This window comes from Salmo trutta, chromosome 34 (assembly GCF_901001165.1).
Source record: "Salmo trutta chromosome 34, fSalTru1.1, whole genome shotgun sequence".
In the NCBI taxonomy this organism is placed as follows: domain Eukaryota; kingdom Metazoa; phylum Chordata; class Actinopteri; order Salmoniformes; family Salmonidae; genus Salmo; species Salmo trutta.
Window position 1 is genome coordinate 15,459,987 of NC_042990.1, and position 27,764 is coordinate 15,487,750.

The window sequence follows — 27,764 nt, forward strand, 5'->3', positions numbered from 1 at the left end:
CTGTATACAGTGGGGGGGGGAAAGTATTTGATCCCCTGCTGATTTTGTACGTTTGCCCACTTACAAAGAAATGATCAGTCAATAATTTTAATAGTAGGTTTATTTGAACAGTGAGAGACAGAATAACAACCAAAAAATCCAGAAAAACACATGTCAAAAATGTTATAAAATTATTTGCATTTTAATGAGGGAAATAAGTATTTGACCCCTCTGCAAAACATGACTTAGTACTTGGTGGCAAAACCCTTGTTGGCAATCACAGAGGTCAGATGTTTGTTGTAGTTGGCCACCAGGTTTGCACACATCTCAGGAGAGATTTTGTCCCACTCCTCTTTGCAGATCTTCTCCAAGTCATTAAGGTTTCGAGGCTGACGTTTGACAACTCGAACCTTCAGCTCCCTCCACAGATTTTCTATGGGATTACTCTCACTCTTGAGCCACTGCTTTGTTGCCTTGGCCGTGTGTTTTGGGTCATTGTCATACTGGAATATCCATCCACGACCCATTTTCAATGCCCTGGCTGAAGGAAGGAGGTTCTCACCCAAGATTTGACGGTACATGGCCCCGTCCATCATCCCTTTGATGCGGTGAAGTTGTCCTGGCCCCTTAGCAGAAAAACACCCCCAAAGCATAATGTTTCCACCTCCATGATTGATGGTGTTCTTGGGGTCATAGGCAGATTCCTTCTCCTCCAAACACGGCGAGTTGAGTTGATGTCAAAGAGCTCCATTTTGGTCTCATCTGACCACAACACTTTCACCAGTTGTCCTCTGAGTCATTCAGATGTTCATTGGCAAACTTCAGACGGGCATGTATATGTGCTTTCTTGAGCAGGGGGACCTTGCGGGCGCTGCAGGATTTCAGTCCTTCACGGCGTAGTGTGTTACCAATTGTTTTCTTGGTGTCTATGGTCCCAGCTGCCTTGAGATCATTGACAAGATCCTCCCGTGTAGTTCTGGGCTGATTCCTCACTGTTCTCATGATCATTGCAACTCCACGAGGTGAGATCTTGCATGGAGCCCCAGGCCGAGTGATATTGACAGTTCTTTTGCGTTTCTTCCATTTGCGATTAATCGCACCAAATGTTGTCACCTTCTCACCAAGCTGCTTGGCGATGGTCTTGTAGCCCATTCCAGCCTTGTGTAGGTCTACAATCTTGGCCCTGACATCCTTGGAGAGCTCTTTGGTCTTGGCCATGGTGGAGAGTTTGGAATCTGATTGATTGATTGCTTCTGTGGACAGGTGTCTTTTTTACAGGTAACAAGCTGCGGTTAGGAGCACTCCCTTTAAGAGTGTGCTCCTAATCTCAGCTCGTTATCTTTATAAAAGGCACCTGGGAGCCAGAAATCTTTCTGATTGAGAGGGGGTCAAATACGTATTTCCCTCATTAAAATGCAAATCAATTTATAACATTTTTGACATGCATTTTTCTGGATATTTTTGTTGTTATTCTGTCTCTCACAGTTCGAATAAACCTACCATTAAAATTATAGACTGATCCTTTCTTTGTCAGTGGGCAAACGTACAAAATCAGCAGGGGATCAAATACTTTTTCCCCCCACTGTAACTAGTGAAGTAAATATGACTCAGTCAGGACAGTTACTCTTTCTCATTAATCTGAAAGTGTCTTTCATTTGGCCAACTTGATGTTCTAAACAGCAATTTTGCCCATTATTGTATACAGTTCATAACATGACCTACATACAACCGCTCCTATATAGGAGTCTACACTAGTAAGTTATACAGCTAACTTGTTTGACAGCAGTATTTTTGACTGGGCAACTTCTACAGTGAAAAAAAAAACATTGAGTAGCCTATACAGTCCAAGATAGGGCGGCACACAATTGGCCCAGCGTCGTCCGGGTGTGGCCGGGGCAGGCCATCATTGTCAGCTGACTTGCCTAGTTAAAATAAAGGTTACACATCTCCCTACTCTGCTTTCATCTGCGCAGGTGATCATGTGACGTGAGCAAAAAATTACTCCAAGATTTCGGTGTGGCACGTTCGCGTGACTACTTCCTGGTTGTCATAATGTTGTAGTATGACTTTTGCTGCTGTGGGAGATATGGAAGTCTCGCTATGTAAACCAACTGCATGTGAATTGTGGTGCTTATACACCACATGACCAAAAGTATGTGGACACCTGCTCGTCGAACATCTCATTCCAAAATCATGGGCATTAATATGGAGTTGGTCCACCCTTTGCTGCTATAACAGCATCCACTCTTCTGGGAAGGTTTTCCACTAGATGTTGGAACATTGCGGTGGGGACTTGCTTCCATTCAGCCACGAGCATTAGTGAGGTCGGGCACTGATGTTGGGCAATTAGGCCTGGCTCGCATTCGGCATTCCAATTCATCCCAAAGGTGTTCGATGGAGTTGAGGTCAGGGCTCAGTGCAAGCCAGTCAAGTTCTTCCACACCGATCTCTACAAACCATTTCTGTACGGACCTCACTTTGTACATGGGGGCATTTCCTGGAACAGGAAAGGGCCTTCCACAAACTGTTGCCACCAAGTTGGAAGCATATAATTGTCTAGCATGTCAATGTATGCTGTAGCGTTAAGATTTCCCTGCACTGGAACGAAGGTGCCTACCCCGAACCATGAAAAACAGCCCCAGACCATTATTCCTCCTCCACCAAACTTTACAGTTGGCACAATGCATTGGGGCAGGTAGCATTCTCCTGTCATCTGCCAAACCCAGATTCGTCCGTTGGACTGCCAGATGGTGAAGCGTGATTCATTTCTCCAGAGAATGCGTTTCCACTGCTCCAGAGGCAAGCTTTACACCACTCCAGCCGACGCTTTGCATTGCACATGGTGATCATAGGCATGTGTGCAGCTGCTCGGCTTTGGAAAGCCATTTCATGAAACTCCCGACGAATAGTTATTGTGTTTACGTTGCTTCCAGAGGCAGTTTGGAACTCGGTAGTGATGTTGCAACCGAAGACGGATGATTTTGGCAAGCTTCAGCACTCGTCGGTCCCTTTTCTGTGAGCTTGTGTGCTCTACCTCTTCGCAGCTGAGCCGATGTTGGTCCTAGACGTTTCCACTTCACAATAACAGCACTTACAGTTGACCGGGGCAGCCCTCGCAGGGCAGAAATTTGACAAACTGACTTGTTGGAAAGGTGGCGTCCTATGACGGTGCCACTCCGAAAGTCACTGAACTCTTCAGTGAGGCCATTGTTTGTCTATGTAGATTGCATGGCTGTGTGATTTGATTTTTATACACCTGTCAGCAACTGCAGTGGCTAAAATCGCCGAATCCACAAATTTGAAGGGGTATCCACATACGTGTGTGTGTATGTATGTATGTATATATATATATTAGTGCAAGTCAGTGGTTTATTGCAGAAGAGCAATTCCATGCTAATTCAGCCAGGATAGAAGGCTTTTGTGAATGCGTCACAGTGCAACGTCTACTAGACCTGTCTCATCTGTTTAGGGCTAAGAATGAAATGGCAGGTCATACATGTTAGTTCCTTGATGAATGTCAATCTGGGGCGTGGGTTTACTCATTTCAGCTATGCAGGTTCTGTATGTGAGTATTTGAAGCGAGTGAGAAAATATTTACGCTGTCATGATGTACCACTGTACAACTCTTGACTTACCGCTGAACTGTATACAGCTAACCTTCTCCACACCTCTTTGTGCATTGCCCTGTAGTTGTTTTTGGGATTCCCTACTCATTTAAGCATAGCCACACAGGCCATGTGTGTTGTGAACCCACTGTTTCCCTCTGTGTATCTTATGTGCTAGTGTAGTTTTGTTCCACCCATTATCCTTAAGTGGGCCTACTGCTTTGATTGATTGGTCCTCATTTTTTACTTTCACTTTGGACACTAACAGGAAACCATGACTGGTGATCATAAATATTCCCATTAGACCTACTGTCACAAGGCTCAGCATTATTGTCCGTAATGAGAGGTTATGTCCGTAAATGACAGAGTATTCATTCATGACATGGGATATATTTAATAATGTGCCATTTAGCAGATTATTTTATCCAAAGCAATTTACAGTGCACGGAGTTCCACATTTTTTTTGTACATGTGATCCCAGGAGGAATCGAACCCACAACCCTGGTGTTGCTAGTGCCACGCTCTTACAAACTGAGTCAGTCTGTGTGGACCAACTTACTTTAAGGCTTTGTGTATCTACATTTTTTATTCAGAATTATCCTCCACCTCAAGTATTTCCTCAAATGCTCTTTGATCACTAAAGTAATTGTCTTTGTTTCGCCACCTATCTTCCCAACCCTGATCAGCTGGAACATGCGCAGGTCACCCAGACGGAGCTGATGCGCGAGTCCTTCCACCACAACCAGGAGATTGGCGATCTTCTGCGGCGGCAGGAGGATCTGCAGGAAAGGCTGGGGGAGGAGGGGCGCACCCGTGAGCAGCTGGCCCTGGAGCTCCACAGGGCAGAGGGTGAGTGGGGGGGGGGGAAGGTGTGTGTGTTTGTGATGGGGTTGTTTTAAATTTGGGTGGGTGGGTGGAGGGCAGTGAAAGTGTGTGTCTGGGGTTGTTTGTGGGGGATGGTGTGTTTTGGTGAGTCAGATGGCTAGGGAATCTGTGGGTGAAAGGGAAAGTGAAAATATGGAGAGTGTGTGTGGGTGGGTGGGTGGGTGGGTGAGTGAGTTTGTTCAATCCCCAAAAGTCCCCACAAGGATACATCTTCATCTGACATGCGACTCGCAGTAAAAAAAAAATAAGATTAAATACACACATTCAAATGTAGCTGGACAAATAAGATAGTAAATGTTGCTGCCTCTACATTTGGTTTGCATTTGCTTTTTTTCTTGACTCACACACAGGGTAGAAGGACATTCTCATTCACGAACAAAACATCACCCAGATTTCACGTGACCTGCAATATCAGCCTACATATGTCAACATGCATTTCAGGCGCTTAAAAGCTTTCGAAGATGCCTCCAACCCAAATGATGCCTTGTCTTCCTCCATTGTGTTTGCTCTTCCATCCACGTATTCAAACACGGTTAATGTCAAGCCGAAATGATGCTCTCCTTTTGTCCTGTCTAATTCACTCTGTAATACCTAGCTCCTGGTGTGGCGTGGAAAACTGGTTTCAATGAAGATGGAGGAACAGGCTTGCTTTTGCTTGAATTCTGAAGGATGTTCCATTCTGACAGAAACCATTAGCCAGGCTCTGAGGCCACTCAAGTCTCTCAGGGGGAGTTAGGATGTATTTCTGTATTATGTTTTGCAGAGGATAGGTTTACAGTAGAGTATTAGAGAGAGACAGGCCTATAGGAAATGTAATGGCATCATGATGCCATTGTGGACAATTGTAGCAAGAGGGGTGTGTTGATACAATTCTGAGCAAAAATTACCCATTTGGTAAGACAGTGTTGGCCTTTTATAAAATTGTCTTTAATGCAAGAAAGGTGATGTGTGTGTGTGTGTGTGTGTGTGTGTGTGGCAGGGTCAGCACTGTGGTTAGTTTGTTTTGCAGCCTGATTGATGGTGCAGCCTAATTGATCTGTTTCCATGAGACAGAGACAACAGATTCTCTCATGAGACTAGGAAAGGAAAGGGGATACCTAGTCAGTTGCACAACTGAATGCATTCAACCGAAATGTGTGTTCTGCGTTTAACCCAACCCCTCTGAATCAGAGGTGCGGGGGGCTGCCTTAATCAACGTCCACGTCATTGGCGCCCGGGGAGCAGTTGCTGTTGGGGGTTGACTGCCTTGCTCAAGGGCAGAACGCCAGATGTTTCCACCTTCCACCACTGGCTCTGGGATTTGAACCTGTGACTTTTCGGTTACTGGCCCAACACTCTTAACCGCTAGGCTACCTGCTGACCCTACAGCCTTGTGCTTTTCATTCTAAAGGGATTCCATCCCAAAGGTGAGAAAATGAGATTTGATCAGTCAAGGAAATAAGTGCTAAAAACATGTTGGCTCACTATTTAAAAAGAAGATGGAAAACATGTTATAGGAGGACAAATAGCTGAGTTTTGGCACCGGTACAGCCGACTAGCGCTATCTAACGCTACCTAGCAACAAAACAAATAATTATAATTTGAGTCAAAGTAATATATATCGTCCAAAATAATATTGCGAAATGTGTGCTGATTACATTTTTACCCCATCACTATCCAGAGGGCAAAACTGCCATTTCAAGTTGTAATGAGATCACGTCAACCAGTTTTGACTGTTGCTGTACCAGGTAGGAGGGTGAAGCCAGGAGGTCATCACAAGCTTCCAGTGTTAGGCTGTATCAGACGACATCTGATATTATCAAGATGCGTATAGGCTTCATGACTGTGGCTTAATAAAATGACACGATACTTAAGACCGGAGCCATCTCATCAGTAGTCGAATATCACCTTTATTTTTGTCAGATTTATTATAAAATATAACTTCCTTGAGAGAGTGAATTGATGGTTGGTGGATTGATTCTGATAATCAACCTCATATTATGACCATCGGAATGCAGATCCAAGAGTGCTGAGTTTCTGGTGAATGGCCAAGTTCTCACCTTCCCACGAGCAGCAGCATTCCAAGTTAGTTAGTTAAGAAATGATGAGTTATTGTTTGAACTACTCTGTGGTTTTAGTTTTGGTTGCTAACATGGAGCATAGTTACAAGTGATCAATTAATATACTGTTGTTGTGCTCGTAAAACTTGACAATTTAACACGCAAACAACATTTGTAAAGATGACGCTAGCTAGGTTTCCATCCAATTGGCAACAGATTTTCATGCGAATATTCAAAAATATACATAAAAACAATATGCACATTTTCCCACCAGAGATGTTCCATCAAATTGAATTGTTGCAGATAAATGGCTGTGCGTGATGAGGTCGTGGGCATAAAAATAACTTTTCCAGTTAAATTCCCATTTACCAAAAAAAAAATATTGGTTAAGTGAGTTTCCACCATGGTTTTGTCACAAAAAATGTTGCGTTGGTCTTGACATGTAGGCTATAGCCAACAGCTCGCACATAAAGTGCGGCTATAGCCTACATGCGTTTATGAATAAAATAGCAAGATTATTTTGATTTGTCAAACAGCAGCCAAGCATCGATCATGTCACCAGAATAAGACTAAAGATGGCCACTTAACATCCCATGGCACTTAACGTAAGAGTAGGGGTGTTAACCACGGTGTCCTGGCTAAATTCCCAATCTGGCCATCATACCATCATGGTCACCTATCATCCCCAGTTTACAATTGGCTCATTCATCCCCTCTCCTCTCCCCTGTAACTATTCCCCAGGTCGTTGCTGTAAATGAGAATGTGTTCTCAGTCAACTTACCTGGTAAAATAAGGCAAACAAAAAAATATAAAGACCCTCGATTGGAACAGCTCATCAAACTCATCACTCTGCACTTTCAACGCCCTGTGAAGTTCGTCCGAACTTATTTCACCTGTAGGCAAATAAACTGCGTGCTTTCCCGAGTCGTCGTGGGAGGACCACACAACATATCATCTGTAGTCTAATAAACTGCGTGCTTTCCCGAGTCGTCGTGGGAGGACCACACAACATATCATCTGTAGTCTAATAAAGTGCGTGCTTTCCCGAGTCGTCGTGGGAGGACCACACAACATATCATCTGTAGCCTAATAAACTGCATGCTTTCCCGAGTCGTCGTGGGAGGACCACACAACATATCATCTGTAGTCTAATAAACTGCATGCTTTCCCGAGTCGTCGTGGGAGGACCACACAACATATCATCTGTAGCCTAATAAACTGCATGCTTTCCCGAGTCGTCGTGGGAGGACCACACAACATATCATCTGTAGCCTAATAAACTGCATGCTTTCCCGAGTCGTCGTGGGAGGACCACACAACATATCATCTGTAGCCTAATAAACTGCATGCTTTCCCGAGTCGTCGTGGGAGGACCACACAACATATCATCTGTAGCCTAATAAACTGCGTGCTTTCCCGAGTCGTCGTGGGAGGACCACACAACATATCGCTTGACTCAAAGTTTACTTCCATATGATCGTTATTATATCAATATTTGCGCATAAAAGCAGTTCCCATTTCTCGCATAATGCATTTTACAGACACACAAAGATCCCACCTTGCCAGGCCGTCATTGTAAGTCAGAATGTGTTCTTAAATGACTCGCCTGGATTACGGTTCAATGAAAAAAAAAAAACATTTGTGTTTTGTCAACATTTGTAAAGTTTACGGACAAATTTGTTATTTCCATCAGGGCTGTTTATTCAATATGTACTTTACTCGCATAAAAGGTTTGATGGAAACCTGGTTAGTGACAGCATTGAAATCTTAAAGGTAGGCCTATATATGAGTTGTATTTATTATGCAGAAGGCTTTCTTGGGAGTGGTCTAATCCACTGCAAATTATGAATTTTGGGGATGTTACTAAGGTACATTCATTTGTTGTGAAAATGTGTTACCACTATAACGTGGGCTCGTTTACTTTTGTAGTAATAACATCATTTACAAAGACACAAGGGTAGAGCCACCCATTCAAGTGATTTGTTGAGTTTACAGTAAACAAAGAGATCAGAATGAGGCACCGCAAGTTTAACACACATCAGCACAACAAAGTTCTTGGAAGAACATCAGACAGTCATCTATGATTAAGTGTATTCACTTCACCTATTTAGTCTAGCTACTACATACTAGTACTAGATAGGATTTCATTAGTAATCTCTATCAGATCTTTGGGAACATTGCTAGTGTGCAGTCATGTCTTCCAAACAGATTTATCATCAGCTGAATTACATGCCAGTAGTGCATTTATCTAGTGACCTGTAACAAGATGGGTAATAATAGAATTTTTAAATGTGTTTGTTGGCAGCATAGCCCTCTGTAGTACACTCTGTCAAGCAAAATGGGTCAGGACATTCTGCCTGTGTTTGTTTGTCTGAATATTTGTTTGCGTTAGGGCTTAGCGATTATATCAAATTCATTTGATTAGTTCAAATGTATGTTTTAGTCTTGTTCCAAATGCTTGTATTGCAAGAATTGAGGTTTTACTTTTTTTTAAGTTTGTATTTTTGAGTGTGTTTTTGGTCTCGTCTCCTTTGCTCCTTCTGTGTTGTGTGCACTGTGCACTTTCCCCACTCGCACACAGACACCAGGCCCCTCCCCCTGCCACTCACAACAAAAAGGGATTAAAGATATTTTTTCCTCTGACAACAAGCAGTTTCAACTCGCTATTTGTAGTTGAGGTTTGGTCTGACATAATCGGTCATATGTACGCCGAAACACATAGAGACAATTTACTGTAATAGAGGAGAACTTACCCTTAACAATATCCTTTTTATGTCTCAACTCAAATGTTGAACAGTACAGACCCTACTTAGACAGGAGTATTAATGAACATGATTGTGGAAAATTCATGCTCAGTTTCTGTCGCACGCAGTTGTCTAGTTTGTGTTTTATAAAGGTGCAATGAGAGAATATTTTTCTTATTTGAACATGTTTTTAAAATAAATGATTAAACCTTTATTTAACTAGGCAAGTCAGTTAAGATCAAATTCTTATTTACAATGACAGCCTACCAAAAGGCCTCCTGCATGAAGAGATGGAGATAAAACGGTCCAGTTTGAGTGTTTTTTGCAGCTCGTTCCAGTCACTAGCTGCAGTGAACTGAAAAAAGGAGCGACCCAGGGATATGTGTGCTTTGGGGACCTTTAACAGAATGTGACTGGCAGAATGGGTGTTGTATGTGGAGGATGAGGGCTGCAGTAGGTATCTCAGAAAGATAGGGGGGAGTGAGGCCTAACCAGTGGGTCTTGCGACGAGTATACAGAGATGACCAGTTTACAGAGTAGTATAGAGTGCAGTGATGTGTCCTATAAGGAGAATTGGTGGCAAATCTGACGTCCGAATGGTAACGAACATCTAGCCGCTCGAGAGCACCCTTACCTGCCGATCTATAAATTGTGTCTCTGTAATCTAGCATTGGAAGGATGGTCATCTGAATCAGGGTTAGTTTGGCAGCTGGGGTGAAAGAGGAAACCAAGTATAGATTTTAACCTCAGCCTGCAGCTTTGATATGTGCTGAGAGAAAGACAGTGTACCGTCTAGCCATACTCCCAAGTACTTGTATGAGGTGACTACCTCAAGCTCTAAACCCTCAGAGGTAGTAATCACACCAGTGGGGAGAGGGGCATTCTTCTTACCAAACCACATTACCTTTGTTTTTGAGTTGTTCAGAACAAGGTTAAGGGCAGAGAAAGCTTGTTGGACACTAAGAAAGCTTTGTTGTAGAGCATTTAACACAAAATCCGTGGAGGGACCAGCTGAGTGTAAGACTGTATCGTCTGCATATAAATGGATGAGAGAGCTTTCTACTGCTTGAGCTATGTTGATGTAAATTGAGAAGAGTGTGGGGCCTAGGATCGAGCCTGGTGGTACTCACTTGGTGACGGACAGTGGCTGAGACAGCAGATGTTCTTCTCCAGGGAGGCAACTTGATTTCAACATCTAAACAGGCTATGTTGTTAAAATAGTTGGAGACTGACAGTAGGGTGTATTCATAACAGTTCAACTATTCTACTTTGTTAGCAAGCAAATAGATCCAAGTTGGCTAGACTTTAAATATAAAGACTAGCTGGCTACTCACTAGCAGTGGGCTTGTGCTTGAGAGATTGTTTATGAGACCTGTGTTAAATTTATATACTGCTCAAAAAAATAAAGGGAACACTTAAACAACACATCCTAGATCTGAATGAAAGAAATAATCGTATTAAATACTTTTTTCTTTACATAGTTGAATGTGCTGACAACAAAATCACACAAAAATAATCAATGGAAATCCAATTTATCAACCCATGGATGTCTGGATTTGGAGTCACACTCAAAATTAAAGTGGAAAACCACACTACAGGCTGATCCAACTTTGATGTAATGTCCTTAAAACAAGTCAAAATGAGGCTCAGTAGTGTGTGTGGCTTGTATGTGCCTGTATGACCTCCCTACAATGCCTGGGCATGCTCCTGATGAGGTGGCGGATGGTCTCCTGAGGGATCTCCTCCCAGACCTGGACTAAAGCATCCGCCAACTCCTGGACAGTCTGTGGTGCAGTGTGGTGTTGGTGGATGGAGCGAGACATGATGTCCCAGATGTGCTCAATTGAATTCAGGTCTGGGGAACGGGCAGGCCAGTCCATAGCATCAATGCCTTCCTCTTACAGGAACTGCTGACACACTCCAGCCACATGAGGTCTAGCATTGTCTTGCATTAGGAGGAACCCAGGGCCAACCGCACCAGCATATGGTCTCACAAGGGGTCTGAGGATCTCATCTCGGTACCTAATGGCAGTCAGGCTACCTCTGGCGTGCACATGGAGGGCTGTGCGGCCCCCCAAAGAAATGCCACCCCACACCATGACTGACCCACCGCCAAACCGGTCATGCTGGAGGATGTTGCAGGCAGCAGACGTTCTCCACGGCGTCTCCAGACTCTGTCACGTCTGTCACGTGCTCAGTGTGAACCTGCTTTCATCTGTGAAGAGCACAGGGCGCCAGTGGCGAATTTGCCAATCTTGGTGTTCTCTGGCAAATGCCAAACGTCCTGCACGGTGTTGGGCTGTAAGCACAACCCCCACCTGTGGACGTCGGGCCCTCCTACCACCCTCATGGAGTCTGTTTCTGACCGTTTGAGCAGACACATGCACATTTGTGGCCTGCTGGAGGTCATTTTGCAGGGCTCTGGCAGTGTTTCTCCTGCTCCTGCTTGCACAAAGGCGGAGGTAGCCGTCCTGCTGCTGGGTTGTTGCCCTCCTACGGCCTCCTCCACGTCTCCTGATGTACTGGCCTGTCTCTTGGTAGTGCCTCCATGCTCTGGACACTACGCTGACAGACAGAGCAAACCTTCTTGCCACAGCTCGCATTGATGTGCCATCCTGGATGAGCTGCACTACCTGAGCCACTTGTGTGGGTTGTAGACTCCGTCTCATGCTACCACTAGAGTGAAAGCACCGCCAGCATTCAAAAGTGACCAAAACATCAGCCAGGAAGCATAGGAACTGAGAAGTGGTCTGTGATCCCCACCTGCAGAACCACTCCTTTATTGGGGGTGTCTTGCTAATTGCCTCTAATTTCCACCTGTTGTCTATTCCATTTGCACAACAGCATGTGACATTTATTGTCAATCAGTGTTGCATCCTAAGTGGACAGTTTGATTTCACAGAAGTGTGATTGACTTGGAGTTACATTGTGTTGTTTAAGTGTTCCCTTTATTTTTTTGAGCAGTGTATAATGCCTCAACAGAAGTTGGTAATTATTAGTGGGTGTGCATTGTGCTTGATTCTGGTTACATTTGTAATAAAAAAAGGGCATTTTCATAGATAGCTGTGAAAGTCAGATCAGTGACTATTGCAAAAAACAGGTTAAACTATTTTAATAAAATAATTACGTTTGATAAAGACCATTATTATTGGGTCTTATGGTTGAAGGCTATTATTTACGATAATATCCAGAATTCATTAGATTATTCCAGAATTTTTGAAATGCAGTAAATTAACCTTTAATTGTGCAACAAAGCTTATTTATAGAAACAAAATATATATATCGTAAATTGCCCATAAGCTTGAGAAAATCGAGATATGATTTTTAGGTCGTATCGCCCAGCCCTAGTTTGTGTACAAAACTTACCGATATCTGCCGATCTACTGTTTTACAGTGAGAAAAATGTAAAAGTGACATTTTTTCAGAGTTCTCAAATTGCCATCCAAAATAGCAATTGTCCAAGAAATATACATCAAATGTTGATTTCTTACATTGTGACAAAAATGATGCATCATGGGAATGGCTGCAAGTATTCAGATAATCATGAGATTCCCTTTTTTCATCCTATTTATTGAATATTGGTAGAGGTCAACATCGTCCGATAGTACCGGTGAACCGATATATCGGTCGGGCTCTAACTGTGTGTGATGTGTTAATGTGTCATTCAACGAACGCTAAATCTATATATTAATACTCCCTCTCCTCTCTCTCTGCCCCTTAGGCCTGATCGATGGCTACACGGGTGAACGGGCCGCGCTGGAGGAGCAGGTGCGTCAGAAGGAGGAGCTACAGCTAAGCCTGGAGCAGGAGCTGCAGGTGAGACACAGGCCAAGTCTACAACTACCATTATCACTGTGTTTTATAACCGTTGAGGGTGACATGCTCTGTCCACTACCCAGCGAGCAGTCTTTATGTTATAATGATGGAATTTCAACCAGTAATGCCTGCTAGGTAGGGTTGCAAAGCTACTGGTAGTTCACCAAAGTTACCGTAATTCAGTAAACTTTGGTAATTTATACTTTAACTTTTTTTTAATGTATTTATTTATAGTATTCATTTTTTATATCAGCCTCCATATTGTCCATGAGTTTCTAATAGATAGATCATATGGTTGAAGTGAAAATAGCCTAATTTATTGAAAAAAAGCTTCTAATCAGCAATGACATTTATTTTCAATTAACTCTGCATCTCTTCCAACTATTTACTTTTTTCACAACTGCCACCAGTTTGGCACCAAAACATTGACAACAAATACATACCTACACAGCAAAATAAACAAAAGTGTGTAAAAAAAAAATATATATAAAGGATATTTCATGCTGAAACCATAATATTAAACACCAATGATATTCACTAAGTTGATGGTTTTATATTTAGGATGATATTTTACAGCTTTCATTATAGTTTTTATTTGAAAATCATCGTATTTAATTATTTCATATATTTTACATGTAATAAAGACACACCGTGGGCCAGAGATAATTAGAAACCTGTAAAAATATGAAGTACCCCGAAAGGGCCACTAGATGTCTTGTGATGGATTACATAAAATCCTTGAAAGATACCAAAATTCTGGTAGTTTACTGGTAAGTTTCCAGTAATATACCCTCCCTTTGCAACCCTAGTACTAGGTAAATATTTTTTGTCCAATTTATCTCAACCTCTCTGTGCCGATTTAAAGAAAACTGTGGACAATTATGTTTCAAGTTGTTTCCCATCTGTTTAAAATGTTACCGCTATGTCGGGCAACTTCGCACACTGCAAGGGCAGTTTTTGTGTGCCTGAGTCAGTGTTTTTAATTGGCTAACCACATTGTCAACCTGCCTCTAACTGAATGTCATTGGCTCCTGCAGGTGACAAGCAGCCGTCTACACGAACTGGAGCAGGAGAGGCTGCAGATGCAGGAGGAGCGAGAGATACTGTCACGGCAACAGGACGCCATGAGGGAGCATGCCGGCCCGCGCGAGTTACGTATGTACCCCACCACTTACTTTCTTGTTGGATCTGAATGGAACAAAATATACAGTTTGACAAAACTTCAAATATTGCTTGTGTTCACCTAATACCTTTTTTGCAATGTTGGTAAGAGCCTGTAAGTAAGTGTTTCACTGTAAGGTCTACATTTGTTGTATTTGGCGCACGTGACAAACTTTGATTGGTTTTCTAGGCCATGAAATAATGGTGAGAATGTTACTTTCATATTATGTAAAGTGTATTGGATATGCGCAATACCTATTCCAATAGAGATGCTCAAAAACATGCTGTTGGTGATACTAGAGAACTATGACTACATCTTTATGACATCACTACTCCAAAGAGTGGGAGAGTGAAGTGGGGGTTGTATCATTGAAATAGAAATACTAGCATTACTGAGAGAAACCCCTCAGACCATGGCAATTTGACATTTCCGTCCTAGTAATTCTATTTCTGTGGGTCCTATGACGAAGATAAGACAGGCCCATGTTCTTTTGCATGCAGAAGGTTGGTTTATTTCCTTGATTAGATCTACATTTGACTATTTGTGTGACTCATTGTCATCGCCATCATCATCATCATCATCACACTGTGTCAGCTTAAGAGTAGCCACTCATTGTTATCTTATCACTCAATGAATTTTTAACGAAATCCTTGTAATTTTAATTTATATACTCTGTTATTACTGTGCTTTAATGAATTCATTTTAGTCATTTAGCAGACACTCTTATCCAGAGCGACTTACAGTAGTGAATGCATACATTTCATACATGGCTCCCCGTGGGAATCGAACCCACAACCCTGGCGTTGCAAACACCATGCTCTACCAACTGAGCTATAGAAACGGTGACCATGATGATTCATTCATGTTGTAATGAAGTTTACAATTGATAATTGTTTTTGATAGAAATCCTCTGGGATAAAACGGAATCCTGGAACATTTGTGACACATGTACTGTATCTGACAAAAGTCTCACCTGGGTTGTGTTCATTAGGCACCAAATGTAATGAAGTGGACTGAAAAAGGGAGGGAACTACCTTGACTTGACCAATGACACACTTGTTTTCCTTTGCAAAACATTTTTTAAGCATTTTCCGATGCATTACCTCTTTCCAGTACTATTTTAAGGTATTCCATAGGTTAATGAACAATCCATAAGGAAATGGCAAGTATACAGCAAGGACATGAATTCAATGTACAGGGAGCCATTTCAGTAACACCTCACTCCTGCTCTCACCTCACGGCATTGGCTTATCCATCCTCTTCTGACACAGCTTTAACCAATACCATGACAGCACATGCAGGGAGGCCCCGCCCTCTCGTTTTCATCTCTCGCATCCTTTCTCCTCCAGTCTTCCTCCTTTTTATGACAAAACAAGTGCATGTTGAAATACTGTGCTTTCTTATTCCTCCCATAGGCCTAGTTGAAGCTGCAGTCGATGCAGCGCCTGAAGCAGGTGTGTCCCACATCAGAGCATGGCCAGTCTATCTATGTTACCTTTTAGTCTCTAGTCGATTGGCACTTCACAAATATATTTTTTAACCCCCAAATACAGCAACTCACAAAAAAATCTTGGCACTGACTATGGGCTCACTCACTCAATCACTAACCCTTGCTTTTTCTTTTTTGATTCACTTTTCTATGTCATGGTTTGTCATGTTAATGTCATATGGGTCAGTGTGATCATTCTCATTTGATTTATGATTGAGCATGATTGAAGGAATCGGATAAGCTATATTTTGATACATTGATACTGTAAGCTTAACTATTTCCTCATTGGCAATCATCTTTGCTCCTAGAGTTTAGCTCACCCTAACCTTACTTCACATTATCCATGTTAACATCATGACAATGTCCACTACATTTGGAGTTAAGATAATTGCTCAATTAGGAATTTGTCCCACCCCTTGCCTGCAATTGCATATGAGGCATGGATATTGCAATGTCTTAGCACTGTCTACGTGCTTGGTCTGTGGTTTGCACTCTTACCCTTTTATCTGTTGTACTAGTACAATGGGGGTTTTGATCTCCTGGGTGAAGCAATGTCGGTTGGTTTAATGTTGGTTGGTTGGTTAAATGATGGCATCGGATTACTAAAGGTATATGTTGGGAAGATACTGGGAGTGAGATTGTTAGATATGTTATACGTGATGCTGAAATGGCAGACTGTATTGGGGGCATTTTGTTAAAAGCAGACATCTCAATAATGTAATGATTTTAAAATGAATAAAACGCAATTTTAGAACTTCTGAGACAAAAACAGCAGAATATACTTAGATTTTACATTAATAGTAAGGCTGTAACTGATTTTCGGTTTATCGACCGACAGTCCACAGAACTCCATCTCAGCATCCTGTCCTGTCCATTGATCGAATGAAAACCTGTATGTCCAAAATCATTGACTCCTCCCCTCTAAAGTGACCTTATGTGTGACACCTTCTGTCCTTCCCTCCCTCCCTTCCCCCCAGACCTCCTGGAGGAGACGGAGAAGCTGATGGCTGAGAAGGTAGAGGTGCAGCGGCAGGCAGAGAAGGAGAGTTTGGGCCTCCTGCACCAGGTGAAAACACTGGAGGCTGAGCTGGAGGAACAGGTCAACCGGGTCATCGAGCTGGAGCACGCGCGCAAGACAGAGACCGGCGACCTGCTGCAGCAGATCCAGGCCCTGGAGAAACAGCTGGAAAAGAACCGGAGGTTCCTGGATGTAAGAGAAAGAGGGGAAGGGAGAGATGAGGGAGGGGGGATGATGAATATGGATAGAGAGATGGATGAATGGGGAGGACCGTAGGAACTATGTTGTTTAAAAGTATACACATTTACACAAATATTATATGAATGTGAATGTTGGTTATTGCGGATTAGGCAGTGCATAAAGCACTACACTTGATGCTTCATTTATTCATCATCCATGCATTTCTTGGGGTCACTCAGATTGGCACTGAAACAGAGACGTTTCCCATTGATATATAATTCGATTTGATATGTTATGGGTATTTCCCTTAGCTACTCTCCTTTAAAGGCTTGGTCTTAAAATCTGATCCCCAGGAGCAGGCCATCGACCGAGAACACGAGAGGGACGTCTTCCAGCAGGAGATCTTGAAACTGGAGCAGCAGCTAAAGAACAGCCAGAAGCAGCAGCCCGGCTCTGAACAAAGAAGTAGAGAGGTAACAATTCATTTCCGCAATGGCCCCAGCATTGAGCCCTGTGGGACCCCACAGGCAGTTTCTCCCTCCTTTTGTTCCCTCACAATGGGAAAGGCAGTTATGTAGATGCTCAGCTTGTAAAAGTGGACTGTTGTAGCTCTTTACATGAGGGCTCAGTGTCAGCCAGGACAATGGGGAGGTAGAATTTCCTGTGGTTACCAGAATATGATCCCAGACTAGTCAAACTGGAACTGTTGCATCAACATGTGTTGTGAAGGAAAATGTACATACAGTATATGCTGGATGGGGTTGTTTTTGTAGCGTTGTTTTGGAGCAAGGGCTGATTTGTCAATCATCACCATGGTGATTTATTTTTTAACTGTAAGGGGGTTGTGGATATTATGTGATTGTAATGCATTTTGTAGAACTGTAGTATTTAAGGCGTTTTTATTGAATATTTTATTGAACATAATAGGTTTTAAGTGGTTTTGTCCGTGTCACTAAACACTTACCGTAATTTCCGGACTATTGAGCGCACCTGAATATAAGCCGCACCCACTGAATTAAAAAAAAACAAAAAAAAAAACATTTTGAACATAAATAAGCCCCACATGTCTATAAGCCGCAGGTGCCTACCGGTACATTGAAACAAATTAACTTTACACAGGCTTTAACGAAACACGGCTTGTAACAAAAATAAATAGGCTTTAACGAAACAAAGCTTGTCATCGACTCATTAAGACCAAGCTCCCGTGCAGCAGCTTTATTTCCTTTTCCAACAGCCAGATCAATCGCCTTCAACTTGAAAGCTGCATCATATGCATTTCTCAGTGTCTTTGCCATGATGAGGGTGACAAAATGACTACCGTAATCAGAATGATGGGAAGTTTGAGAGCGCTCGATTTGATCTAAACAGTAAACAAAAAAGTTGTTTGACCTTAACCCGTTCGGCAATTTCATTGGTCTAATGAAAGCTTCATGCCGCCATAAAACTGAGCACGTCACAGAATGTGTTTTTTTGGGGGGAAAAAATTGAAAGCGGGAAAAATCCATATATTAGCCGCGTCATTGTTTAAGCCGCGAGGTTCAAAGCCTGGGAAAAAAGTTGCGGCTTATAGTCTGGAAATTACGGTAATATATTTTGCGTCTTTCGAAAAAGCAGAGTTCATGGCGAGGTTACTCTCACACCGTGTTGTAACTACCTTCCTCAAGTAAATATCATTAGATATTACATTACAATATTTCTGCTGAGCATCATCGTCATCTGGACCATGGAGGTCTGTCTTTGCATTATAATGGCATCTGATATCATAACAGCTGTGACATACTGCTTATCTCTGGTTTATTGTACATCAATTGAGTTGTTGTGGCTAGTTTCTGGTAAAAGTAATTACATCATAGCTCCACATCTCTTTGACATGCTGTGGCAGTGGCTCTGCTTGCTGTTGCCATCAGCTGTGTTTTACATTAGTTACCATGCTGCTGTTTGTGTTCAGAGTCTTCAGCTGTATTATAGTGGCATGTGTTGTGGAAACGTTTCACTAAAAGTCACTCAGAGTTAGTTGAATTGAATTATAGTTGTCTCTTTTTAAACATTGTAGACACTGCAGTGGCCTGTTTTTGCTAAGCTAAATGCATTTAGCTTTATCACAGCAGCCTTTCTCTGCTATTATAATCTTAGCGCCATTCCTTCTCGCTCCACCTTCTCCTATTAGTCACTGCTATGCTCATTAAAGGCCATTCTCTCTCCCTCTTTCCTCCTCTTCCTCTCTCCTCCTCTCTCCCTCTCTTTGCCTCTCCTATGGCAGGTGGATCAGCTGACCTCCCAGGTATTGCTATTAGTTGCATTGAAACAGCCTCTCTCTCATTAGTGAAACTCCATCAGTTGCATGGTAGCAACCTGTCATTGTAAACCAGTTAGATCCCCCCACTTTCCCTTCCTCTGCTCTCTTTCTCCTTTTTGTCCCTTTAAATATTCCTCTGTCCACCATAGCAGGTGGATCCGCTGCCCTCCCAGCTATTAGTGCTGCTAGCATAATTGAAAAGGCTCTTCTAATAAATATCATTAGCTGCACTAAAACCCCACCTCTCCCTCCCTCTTCCCCTATTTTTCTCCCTTTCTCTACCATGTAGCAGGTGTGGATCCTCTGGCCTCATAGAATTGCTCCCACTTACATTAATACTGCCGTTGTTCAGCCGCACCATAGCATAACCATTCTTGTTTCTCCTTCCCTTCTGCTCCTCCCCTCTGCTCCTCCCCTCTCCCACACGGCAGGTGGCTCAGCTAATCTAACAGCTATTGCTAGTAGCTAACGTATACTGAAATGCAGCTTCTCTCATATTGAAGCATATTCTGCATAATAAAAAAGAAAAAATGTATTTAACCTTTATTTAACTAGGCAAGTCAGTTAAGAACAAATTCTTATTTACAATGACGGCCTACCAAAAGGCAAATGACAGGTAGACTTTCTTTGCCATCCTCGCTGAAGCTCTCCTCATTCCCTCTACCCCCTATTGATGGGGGAAAGAAATAGCTACATTTAATTATCGCAGTTTAATTTTTGGACAATATTATATCAATACTTTCACTCCACTTATCGATTTGTAAAATACGTGATTATTATTTTTTTGCTACTTAGCATTAGCTAGCGCTGTTTGGCTCTACCTGTGCCAAAACTCTGGTATTTTTTATCCTATAGCTTCTTCTCAATAGCTTCTTTCTAAATAGTGAGCCAACATGGTTCCAGCACTTTTATTTCCATGACCAATCAAAATCAACATTTTCTTACGCTGTCTTTGAGCAATAATTTTGGAACATCAAATTGCAATTAGATTGCAGTATCGAATAGCAATACAAATAGAATCATGAGAATTGCAATATATATCGTGTCGGCACCTAAGTATCGTGATAATATTGTACCGTGAGGTCCCTGGCAATTCCCAGCCCTACTACCCCCTCTTCCCCTCCCTCTCTTCAAAACGGCAGGTGGATCAGCTGACCTCCCAGTTACTGTGTTGTGTTGCTACTAGCTAGCCACATTGAAGCTACAGACTGTACGATCCTCACTGAAAACTCCACTTTCCCTCCTTCTCTCCTCCCACTCCTTTCTCCTCCTCATCCCTCTCCTCTCCCAGGTGGATCAGCTGACCCAGCAGCTGAGGGAGAAAGCGGACTGGTGCAGCGAGCTGCTACTGGCGTCTGAGCAGCTGCAGCGCGAGGTGGGCGAGCGCAACGAGGAGATCGACAAGCTGGAGGGCCGCATCCGCGAGCTGGAGCAGGCTCTGCTGGCCAGCACAGAGACGGTGAGAGAGACGGAGGGGGGAGGGGTGGAGAGAGACAGGGGGGAAGATGAAAAAGAGAGGAGAGGGACAATGGAGTGGGAAGAGTTAAAGGGAGAGAGAGAGAGAGAGATTCCTTCTCATTCCTGCTGCTGCTTTTTATGATGCTGTGTTAAGGTTAGCGGGGGTGTGTGACTGTTTCAGAATGAGAGTTTGTGTGTTCTGGTAGAGTGTGAGAGAATGACAGCGTGAAGCTACATGTGCATATGGGTGTTTGTGTGTGTACATTAGTAAGAAAGGAGACTGTACAGACAGTCCCTGACGTCAGGGCTGAGAATGTGTGTGTGTGCGCCCATAATAATGAGTACTGCACCCAAGTACTGCACATATCAAACACATTCCACGGAGTGCCGAGTGTCTGCTGGTTTTTGCTCCACCCTTGTACTTGATTGATGAATTAAGGTCACTAATTAGTAAGGAACTCCCCTCACCGCAGACACTCGGCCCTCCGTGGAATGAGTTTGACACCCCTGACGTACTGCAACCAATATCACTGTTGGCAGGCTGAAACACAGAGCAGTGAAAGAAATGTCCCCATAACTTGCTACTGCTCAGATGATTAAACCTCTCTAGGGTATGTGGGACGAAATCGTCCCACCTAGTCAACAGCCAGTGGAATCGAGTGGCGCGATATTCAAATACCTTAGAAATGCTATTACTTCAATTTCTCAAACATATGACTATTTTACACCATTTTAAAGACAAGACTCTCGCTAATCTAACCACATTGTCCGATTTCAAAAAGGCTTTACAACGAAAGGAAAACATTAGATTATGTCAGCAGAGTACCCAGCCAGAAATAATCACACACCCATTTTTCAAGCTAGCATATAATGTCACAAAAACCAAAACCACAGCTAAATGCAGCACTAACCTTTGATGATCTTCATCAGATGACACTCCTAGGACATTATGTTATACAATACATGCATGTTTTGTTCAATCAAGTTCATATTTATATCAAAAACCAGCTTTTAACATTAGCATGTGACGTTCAGAACTAGCAAACATACCGAAAACTTCCGGTGAATTTACTAAATTACTCACGATAAACGTTCACAAAAAACATAACAATTATTTTAAGAATTATAGATACAGAACTCCTTTATGCAATCGCGGTGTCAGATTTTAAAATAGCTTTTCGGCAAAAGCACATTTTGCAATATTCTGAGTAGATAGCTCGCCATCACGGGCTAGCTAATTTGACACCCACCAAGTTTGGCGTTCACTAAACTCAGAATTACTCTAAGAAAAATTGGATTACCTTTGCTGTTCTTCGTCAGAATGCACTCCCAGGACTTCTACTTCATCCACAAATGTTGTTTTGGTTCTAAATAATCCATAGTTATGTTCAAATATCCTCTGTTTTGTTCTTGCGTTCAAGACACTATCCGAACGGTGACGCGCATCGTGACAAAACATTTCAAAATATTCCATTACCGTACTTCGAAGCATGTCAAACGCTGTTTAAAATCAATTGTTATGCGATTTTTCTCGTAAAATAGCGATAATATTCCGACCGGGAATATTTTCGTTGAAAGACTGAAAATGTAAAATGGCCTCTTCATGTGCACGCGCGCACCCCTCTCATTGTTCTCAGATCGACCACTATCCAAATGCGCTACTGTTTTTCAGGCAGGGGCTGCAAAGTGATCATTCAACGTTCTGGCGCCTTCTGAGAGCCTATGGGAGCCTTAGAAAGTGTCACGTTACAGCAGAAATCCTCTGTTTTCGATAAAGAGAGTATATAAGGCCAAGAAATGGTCAGAGAGGGCACTTCCTGTACAGAATCTTCTCAGGTTTTGGCCTGCCATATGAATTCTGTTATACTCACAAACACCATTCAAACAGTTTTAGAAACTTTAGGTTGTTTTCTATCCAAATCAAACAATTATATACATATTCTAGTTTCTGGGCAGTAGTAATAACCAGATTAAATCGGGTACGTTTTTTAATCCGGATGTGAAAATACTGCCCCCTACCCTAGAGAGGTTAAGTGTATGAGAACGCAGCTACTGTATATGATGTATGGCTGTGTGTGTGCGTTTGCGTGTATTATTGTGTGTGTTTGCCACGCATGACCTGGTTGCTAAATAATAATATTGTGTGCATGTGTGTTTCAGGTGGAGGATAAGAGGCAGGATGTGTCTGTTAGTGGGCCTGGGGACTCCTCACTGGAGGCTCAGCTACAAACTGAAAGAGAGGCACTGGACAGGAAAGAGAAAGAGGTAATGTATTAGACTTGTGGGGGGTTTCTTTCTTTCACATGTTTGGAAGGCAATTTATAAGTAGCCAATCCAGCACAGTGTCAAAGCTAGCCAGCAAAAATCTTGATTGTTTATCATGCCCCCAATGATTTACACAAAATGGGCCATTCCTCTGCTTGTTGCATCCCTTTGCCTGCCATCTTTCACCTCAAATCACACTCCTTCAATTACCAATGATGTACACAAGGCAGGTCCCCACTTGGATTTCAAGTCCCCTGTTCATGTGTCGATGCCCTGGTCCTCAGTTAGATAGACAAGAACACACAACACGCCAGCCTGACTCCTCCCTTCCGACTCCTCCCCTCCAGATCAGTAACCTGGAGGAGCAGCTTGAGCAGTTCCGGGAAGAGCTGGAGAACAAGAGTGAGGAGGTGCAGCAGCTCCACATGCAGCTGGAGATCCAGAGGAAGGAGCTGAGCACCCAGCAGCAAGACCTGGAGACCAAGGACAGCCTGCTTCAGGTAACCGGCCAGCACACAGCTAGGCTAGCATGTAAACTCAGCAAAAAAATAAACATCCTCTCGCTGTCAACTGCATTTATTTTCAGCAAACTTAACATGTGTAAATATTTGTATGAACATTAGATTCAACAACTGAGACATAAGCTGAACAAGTTCCACAGACATGTGACTAACAGAAATTGAATAATGTGTCCCTGAACAAAGGGGGGGGGTTCAAAAGTAACAGTCAGTATCTGGTGTGGCCACCAGCTGCATTTAGTACTGCAGTGCATCTCCTCCTCATGGACTGCACCAGATTTGCCAGTTCTTGCTGTGAGATGTTACCCCACTCTTCCACCAAGGCACCTGCAAGTTCCCAGACATTTCTGGGGGGAATGGCCCTAGCCCTCACCCTCCGATCCAACAGGTCCCAGACGTGCTCAATGGGATTGAGATCAGGCTCTTCGCTGGCCATGGCAGAACACTGACATTCCTGTCTTACATGAAATCACACTCAGAACGAGAAGTATGGCTGGTGGCATTGTCATGCTGAAGGGTACCACATGAGGGAGGAGGATGTCTTCCCTGTAACGCACAGCGTTGAGATTGCCTGCAATGACAACAAGCTCAGTCCGATGATGCTGTGGCACACCGCCCCAGACCGTGACGGACCCTCCACCTACAAATCGATCCCGCTCCAGAGTACAGGCCCCGGTGTAACGCTCTTTCCTTTGACGATAAACACGAATCCGACCATCACCCCTGATGAGACTAAACCGCGACTCGTCAGTGAAGAGCAATTTTTGCCAGTCCTGTCTGGTCCAGCGACAGTGGGTTTGTGCCCATAGGCGAAGTTGTTGCCTGTGATGTCTGGTGAGGACCTGCCTTACAACAGGCCTACAAGCCCTCAGTCCAGCCTCTCTCAGACTATTGCGGACAGTCTGAGCACTGATGGAGGGATTGTGCGTTCCTGGTGTAACTCGGGCAGTTGTTGTTGCCATCCTGTACCTGTCCCGCAGGTGTGATGTTCAGATGTACCGGTCCTGTGCAGGTGTTGTTACACGTGGTCTGCCACTACTAGGACGATCAGCTGTCCGTCTTGTCTCCCTGTAGCGCTGTCTAAGCCGTCTCACAGTACGGACATTGCAATTTATTGCTCTGGCCACATCTGCAGTCCTCATGCCTCCTTGCAGCATGCCTGAGGCACGTTCACTCAGATGAGCAGGGACCCTGACTATCTTTCTTTTGGTGTTTTTCAGAGTCAGTAGAAAGGCCTCTTTAGTGTCCTATGTTTTCATAACTGTGACCTTAATTGCCTACCGTCTGTAAGCTGTTAGTGTCTTAACGACCGTTCCACAGGTGCATGTTCATTAATTGTTTATGGGTCATTGAACAAGCATGGGAAACAGTGTTCAAACCCTTTAAATGAAGATCTGTGAAGTTATTTAGATTTTTATGAATTATCTTTGAAAGACAGGGTCCTGAAAAAGGGAAATTTTCTTTCTTTTTTTGTTGCTGAGTTTAGGTAGCCTTAGCCCCCATAAAGCTAGGCTAACATATAGGTAGCCTTAGCCCCCACACAGCTAGGCTAGCATGTAGGTAGCCTTAGCCACCACACAGCCAGGCTAGTACAGTGCATTCGGAAAGTATTCAGACTCATTGACTTTTTTCACATTTTATGTTACAGCCTTATTCTTAAAAAAAAAAATCCCTCATCGTTCTACACACAATACTTCATAATGACAAAGCAAAACAGGTTTTTAGAATCTTATTCCATAAAAAATATACATATATACAGTACCGCTAAAACGTTTGGGGTCACTTAGAAATGTCCTTGTTTGTGAAAGAAAAGCAAACAGTTTTTGTCCATTAAAATAACATTAAATTGATCAGAAATACAGCGTTAATGTTGTAAATGACTATTGTAGCTGGAAAAGGCAGATTTTTTTAATGGAAAATCTACATAGACCTACAGAGGCACATTATCAGCAACCATCATGCCTGTGTTCCAATGGCACGTTGTGTTAGCTAATCCAAGTTTATCATTTTAAAAGGCTAATTGATCATTAGAAAACCTTTTTGCAATAATGTTAGCACGGCTGAAAACTGTTGTCCAGTTTTATTGCTTCTTTAATCAGAACAACAGTTTTCAGCTGTGTTAACATAATTGCAAAGAGGTTTCCTAATGATCAATCAGCTTTTTAAAATGATTAACTTGGATTAGCTAACACAAGGTGCCATTGGAACACAGGAGAGATGGTTGCTGATAATGGGCCTCTACACCTATGCAGATATTCTATTAAAGAAATCAGCCGTTTCCAGCTACAATAGTCATTTACAACATTAACTATGTCTACACTGTGTTTCTGATACATTTTATGTTATTTTAATGGACAAAAAATGAGCTTTTCTTTAAAAAAATAAATGACCCCAAACTTTTGAACGGGGGGGGTGTGTGTGTGTGTGTAGATAGATATTGGAGAGAGAGAGAGAGAGAGAGAGAGAGAGAGAGAGAGATATATACATACACACACACACACACACACACACACACACACACACACACACACACACACAGAGAGATACAGGTGAAGTCGGAAGTTTACATACACCTTAGCCAAATACATTTAAACTCAGTTTTTCACAATTCCTGACATTTAATCCTCGTAAAAATTCCCTGTCTTAGGTCAGTTTGGATCACCACTTTATTTTAAGAATGCAAAATGTCAGAATAATAGTAGAGAGAGTGATTTATTTCAGCTTTTATTTCTTTCATCACATTCCCAGTGGGTCAGAAGTTTACATACACTAAATTAGTATTTGGTAACATTGCCTTTAAATTGTTTAACTTGCGTCAAATGTTTTGGGTAGCCTTCCACAAGCTTCCCACAGTAAGTTGGGTGAATTTTGGCCCAATCCTTCTGACAGAGATGGTGTAACTGAGTCAGGTTTGTAGGCATCCTTGCTCGCACATGCTTTTTCAGTTCTGCCCACACATTGTCTATAGGATTGAGGTCAGGGCTTTGTGATGGCCACTCCAGTACCTTGGCTTTGTTGTCCTTAAGCCATTTTGCCACAACTTTGGAAGTATGCTTAGGGTCATTGTCCATTTGGAAGACCCATTTGCGACCAAGCTTTAACTTCCTGGCTGATGTCTTGAGATGTTGCTTCAATATATCCACATCATTTTCATCCCTCATTATGCTATCTATTTTGTGAAGTGCACCAGTCCCTCCTGCAGCAAAGCACCCCAAGAACATGATGCTGCCACCCACGTGCTTCACGGTTGGGATGGTGTTCTTCGGCTTGCAAGCCTCCCCCTTTTTCCTCCAAACATAACGATGGCCATTATGGCCAAACAGTTCTATTTTTGTTTCATCAGACCAGAGGACATTTCTCCAAAAAGTAAGATCTTTGTCCCCATGTGCAGTTGTAAACCGTAGTCTGGCTTTTTTTTATGGCGGTTTTGGAGCAGTGGCTTCTTCCTTGCTGAGCGGCCTTTCAGGTTATGTTGATATAAGACTAGTTTTACTGTGGCTATAGATACTTTTGTACTTGTTTCCGCCAGCATCTTCACAAGGTTGATTTGCACTTTTCGCACCAAAGTAGGTTCATCTCTAGGAGACAGAACGCGTGTCCTTCCTGAGCGGTATGACGGCTGCGTGGTCCCATGGTGTTTATACTTGCGTACTATTGTTTGTACAGATGAATGTGGTACCTTCAGGCGTTTGGAAATGGCTCCCAAGGATGAACCAGAATTGTGGAGGTCTACAATTCTTTTTTATGAGGTCTTGGCTGATTTCTTTTGATTTTCCCATGATGTCAAGCAAAGGCACTGAGTTTTAAGCTAGGCCTTGAAATATATCCACAGGTACATCTCCAATTGACTCAAATTATGTCAATTAGCCTATCAGAAGCTGCTGAAGCCATGACATAATTTTCTGGAATTTTTCAAGCTGATTAAAGGCACAGTCAACTTAGTGCATGTAATACAGTGAAATAATCTGTCTGTAAACAGCTTTTGGAAAAATGACTTGTTTCATGCACAAAGTAGATGTCCTAACCGACTTGCCAAAACTATAGTTTGTTATCAAGAAATTTGTGGAGTGGTTGAAAAACGAGTTTTAATGATTCCAACCTAAGTGTATGTAAACTTCCTACTTCAACTGTGTGTGTGTGTGTGTATATATTAATGAAATATCACATTTACATAACTATTCAGACCCTTTACTCAGTACTTTGAAGCACCTTTGGCAGTGATTACAGCCCCAAGTCTTGTGTATGACGCTACAAGCTGTATTTGTAGCATCATACCTGTATGGAGTTTCTCCCAATTCTTCTCTGCAGAT

The 27,764-nt window shown here is 42.7% G+C and overlaps 1 protein-coding gene across 6 annotated transcripts in view; it reads left to right on the forward strand.

Annotated features, from left to right (window-relative positions):
• The window catches only part of akap9 (A kinase (PRKA) anchor protein 9), a 145,138-nt gene that overhangs the window by 91,754 nt on the left and 25,620 nt on the right, over positions 1-27,764 (forward strand). For 5 of the 6 annotated variants that reach the window (XM_029731978.1, XM_029731982.1, XM_029731979.1 and 2 more), the window contains 9 exons: positions 4,271-4,433; positions 12,974-13,068; positions 14,106-14,223; positions 15,646-15,684; positions 16,697-16,929; positions 17,271-17,390; positions 20,505-20,672; positions 22,832-22,936; positions 23,284-23,436. In XM_029731978.1, coding sequence (XP_029587838.1) covers positions 4,271-4,433; positions 12,974-13,068; positions 14,106-14,223; positions 15,646-15,684; positions 16,697-16,929; positions 17,271-17,390; positions 20,505-20,672; positions 22,832-22,936; positions 23,284-23,436 — 1,194 coding nt within the window. The remainder of the gene's footprint in view (positions 1-4,270; positions 4,434-12,973; positions 13,069-14,105; positions 14,224-15,645; positions 15,685-16,696; positions 16,930-17,270; positions 17,391-20,504; positions 20,673-22,831; positions 22,937-23,283; positions 23,437-27,764) is intronic. The other variant, XM_029731980.1, reaches the window with a different exon arrangement.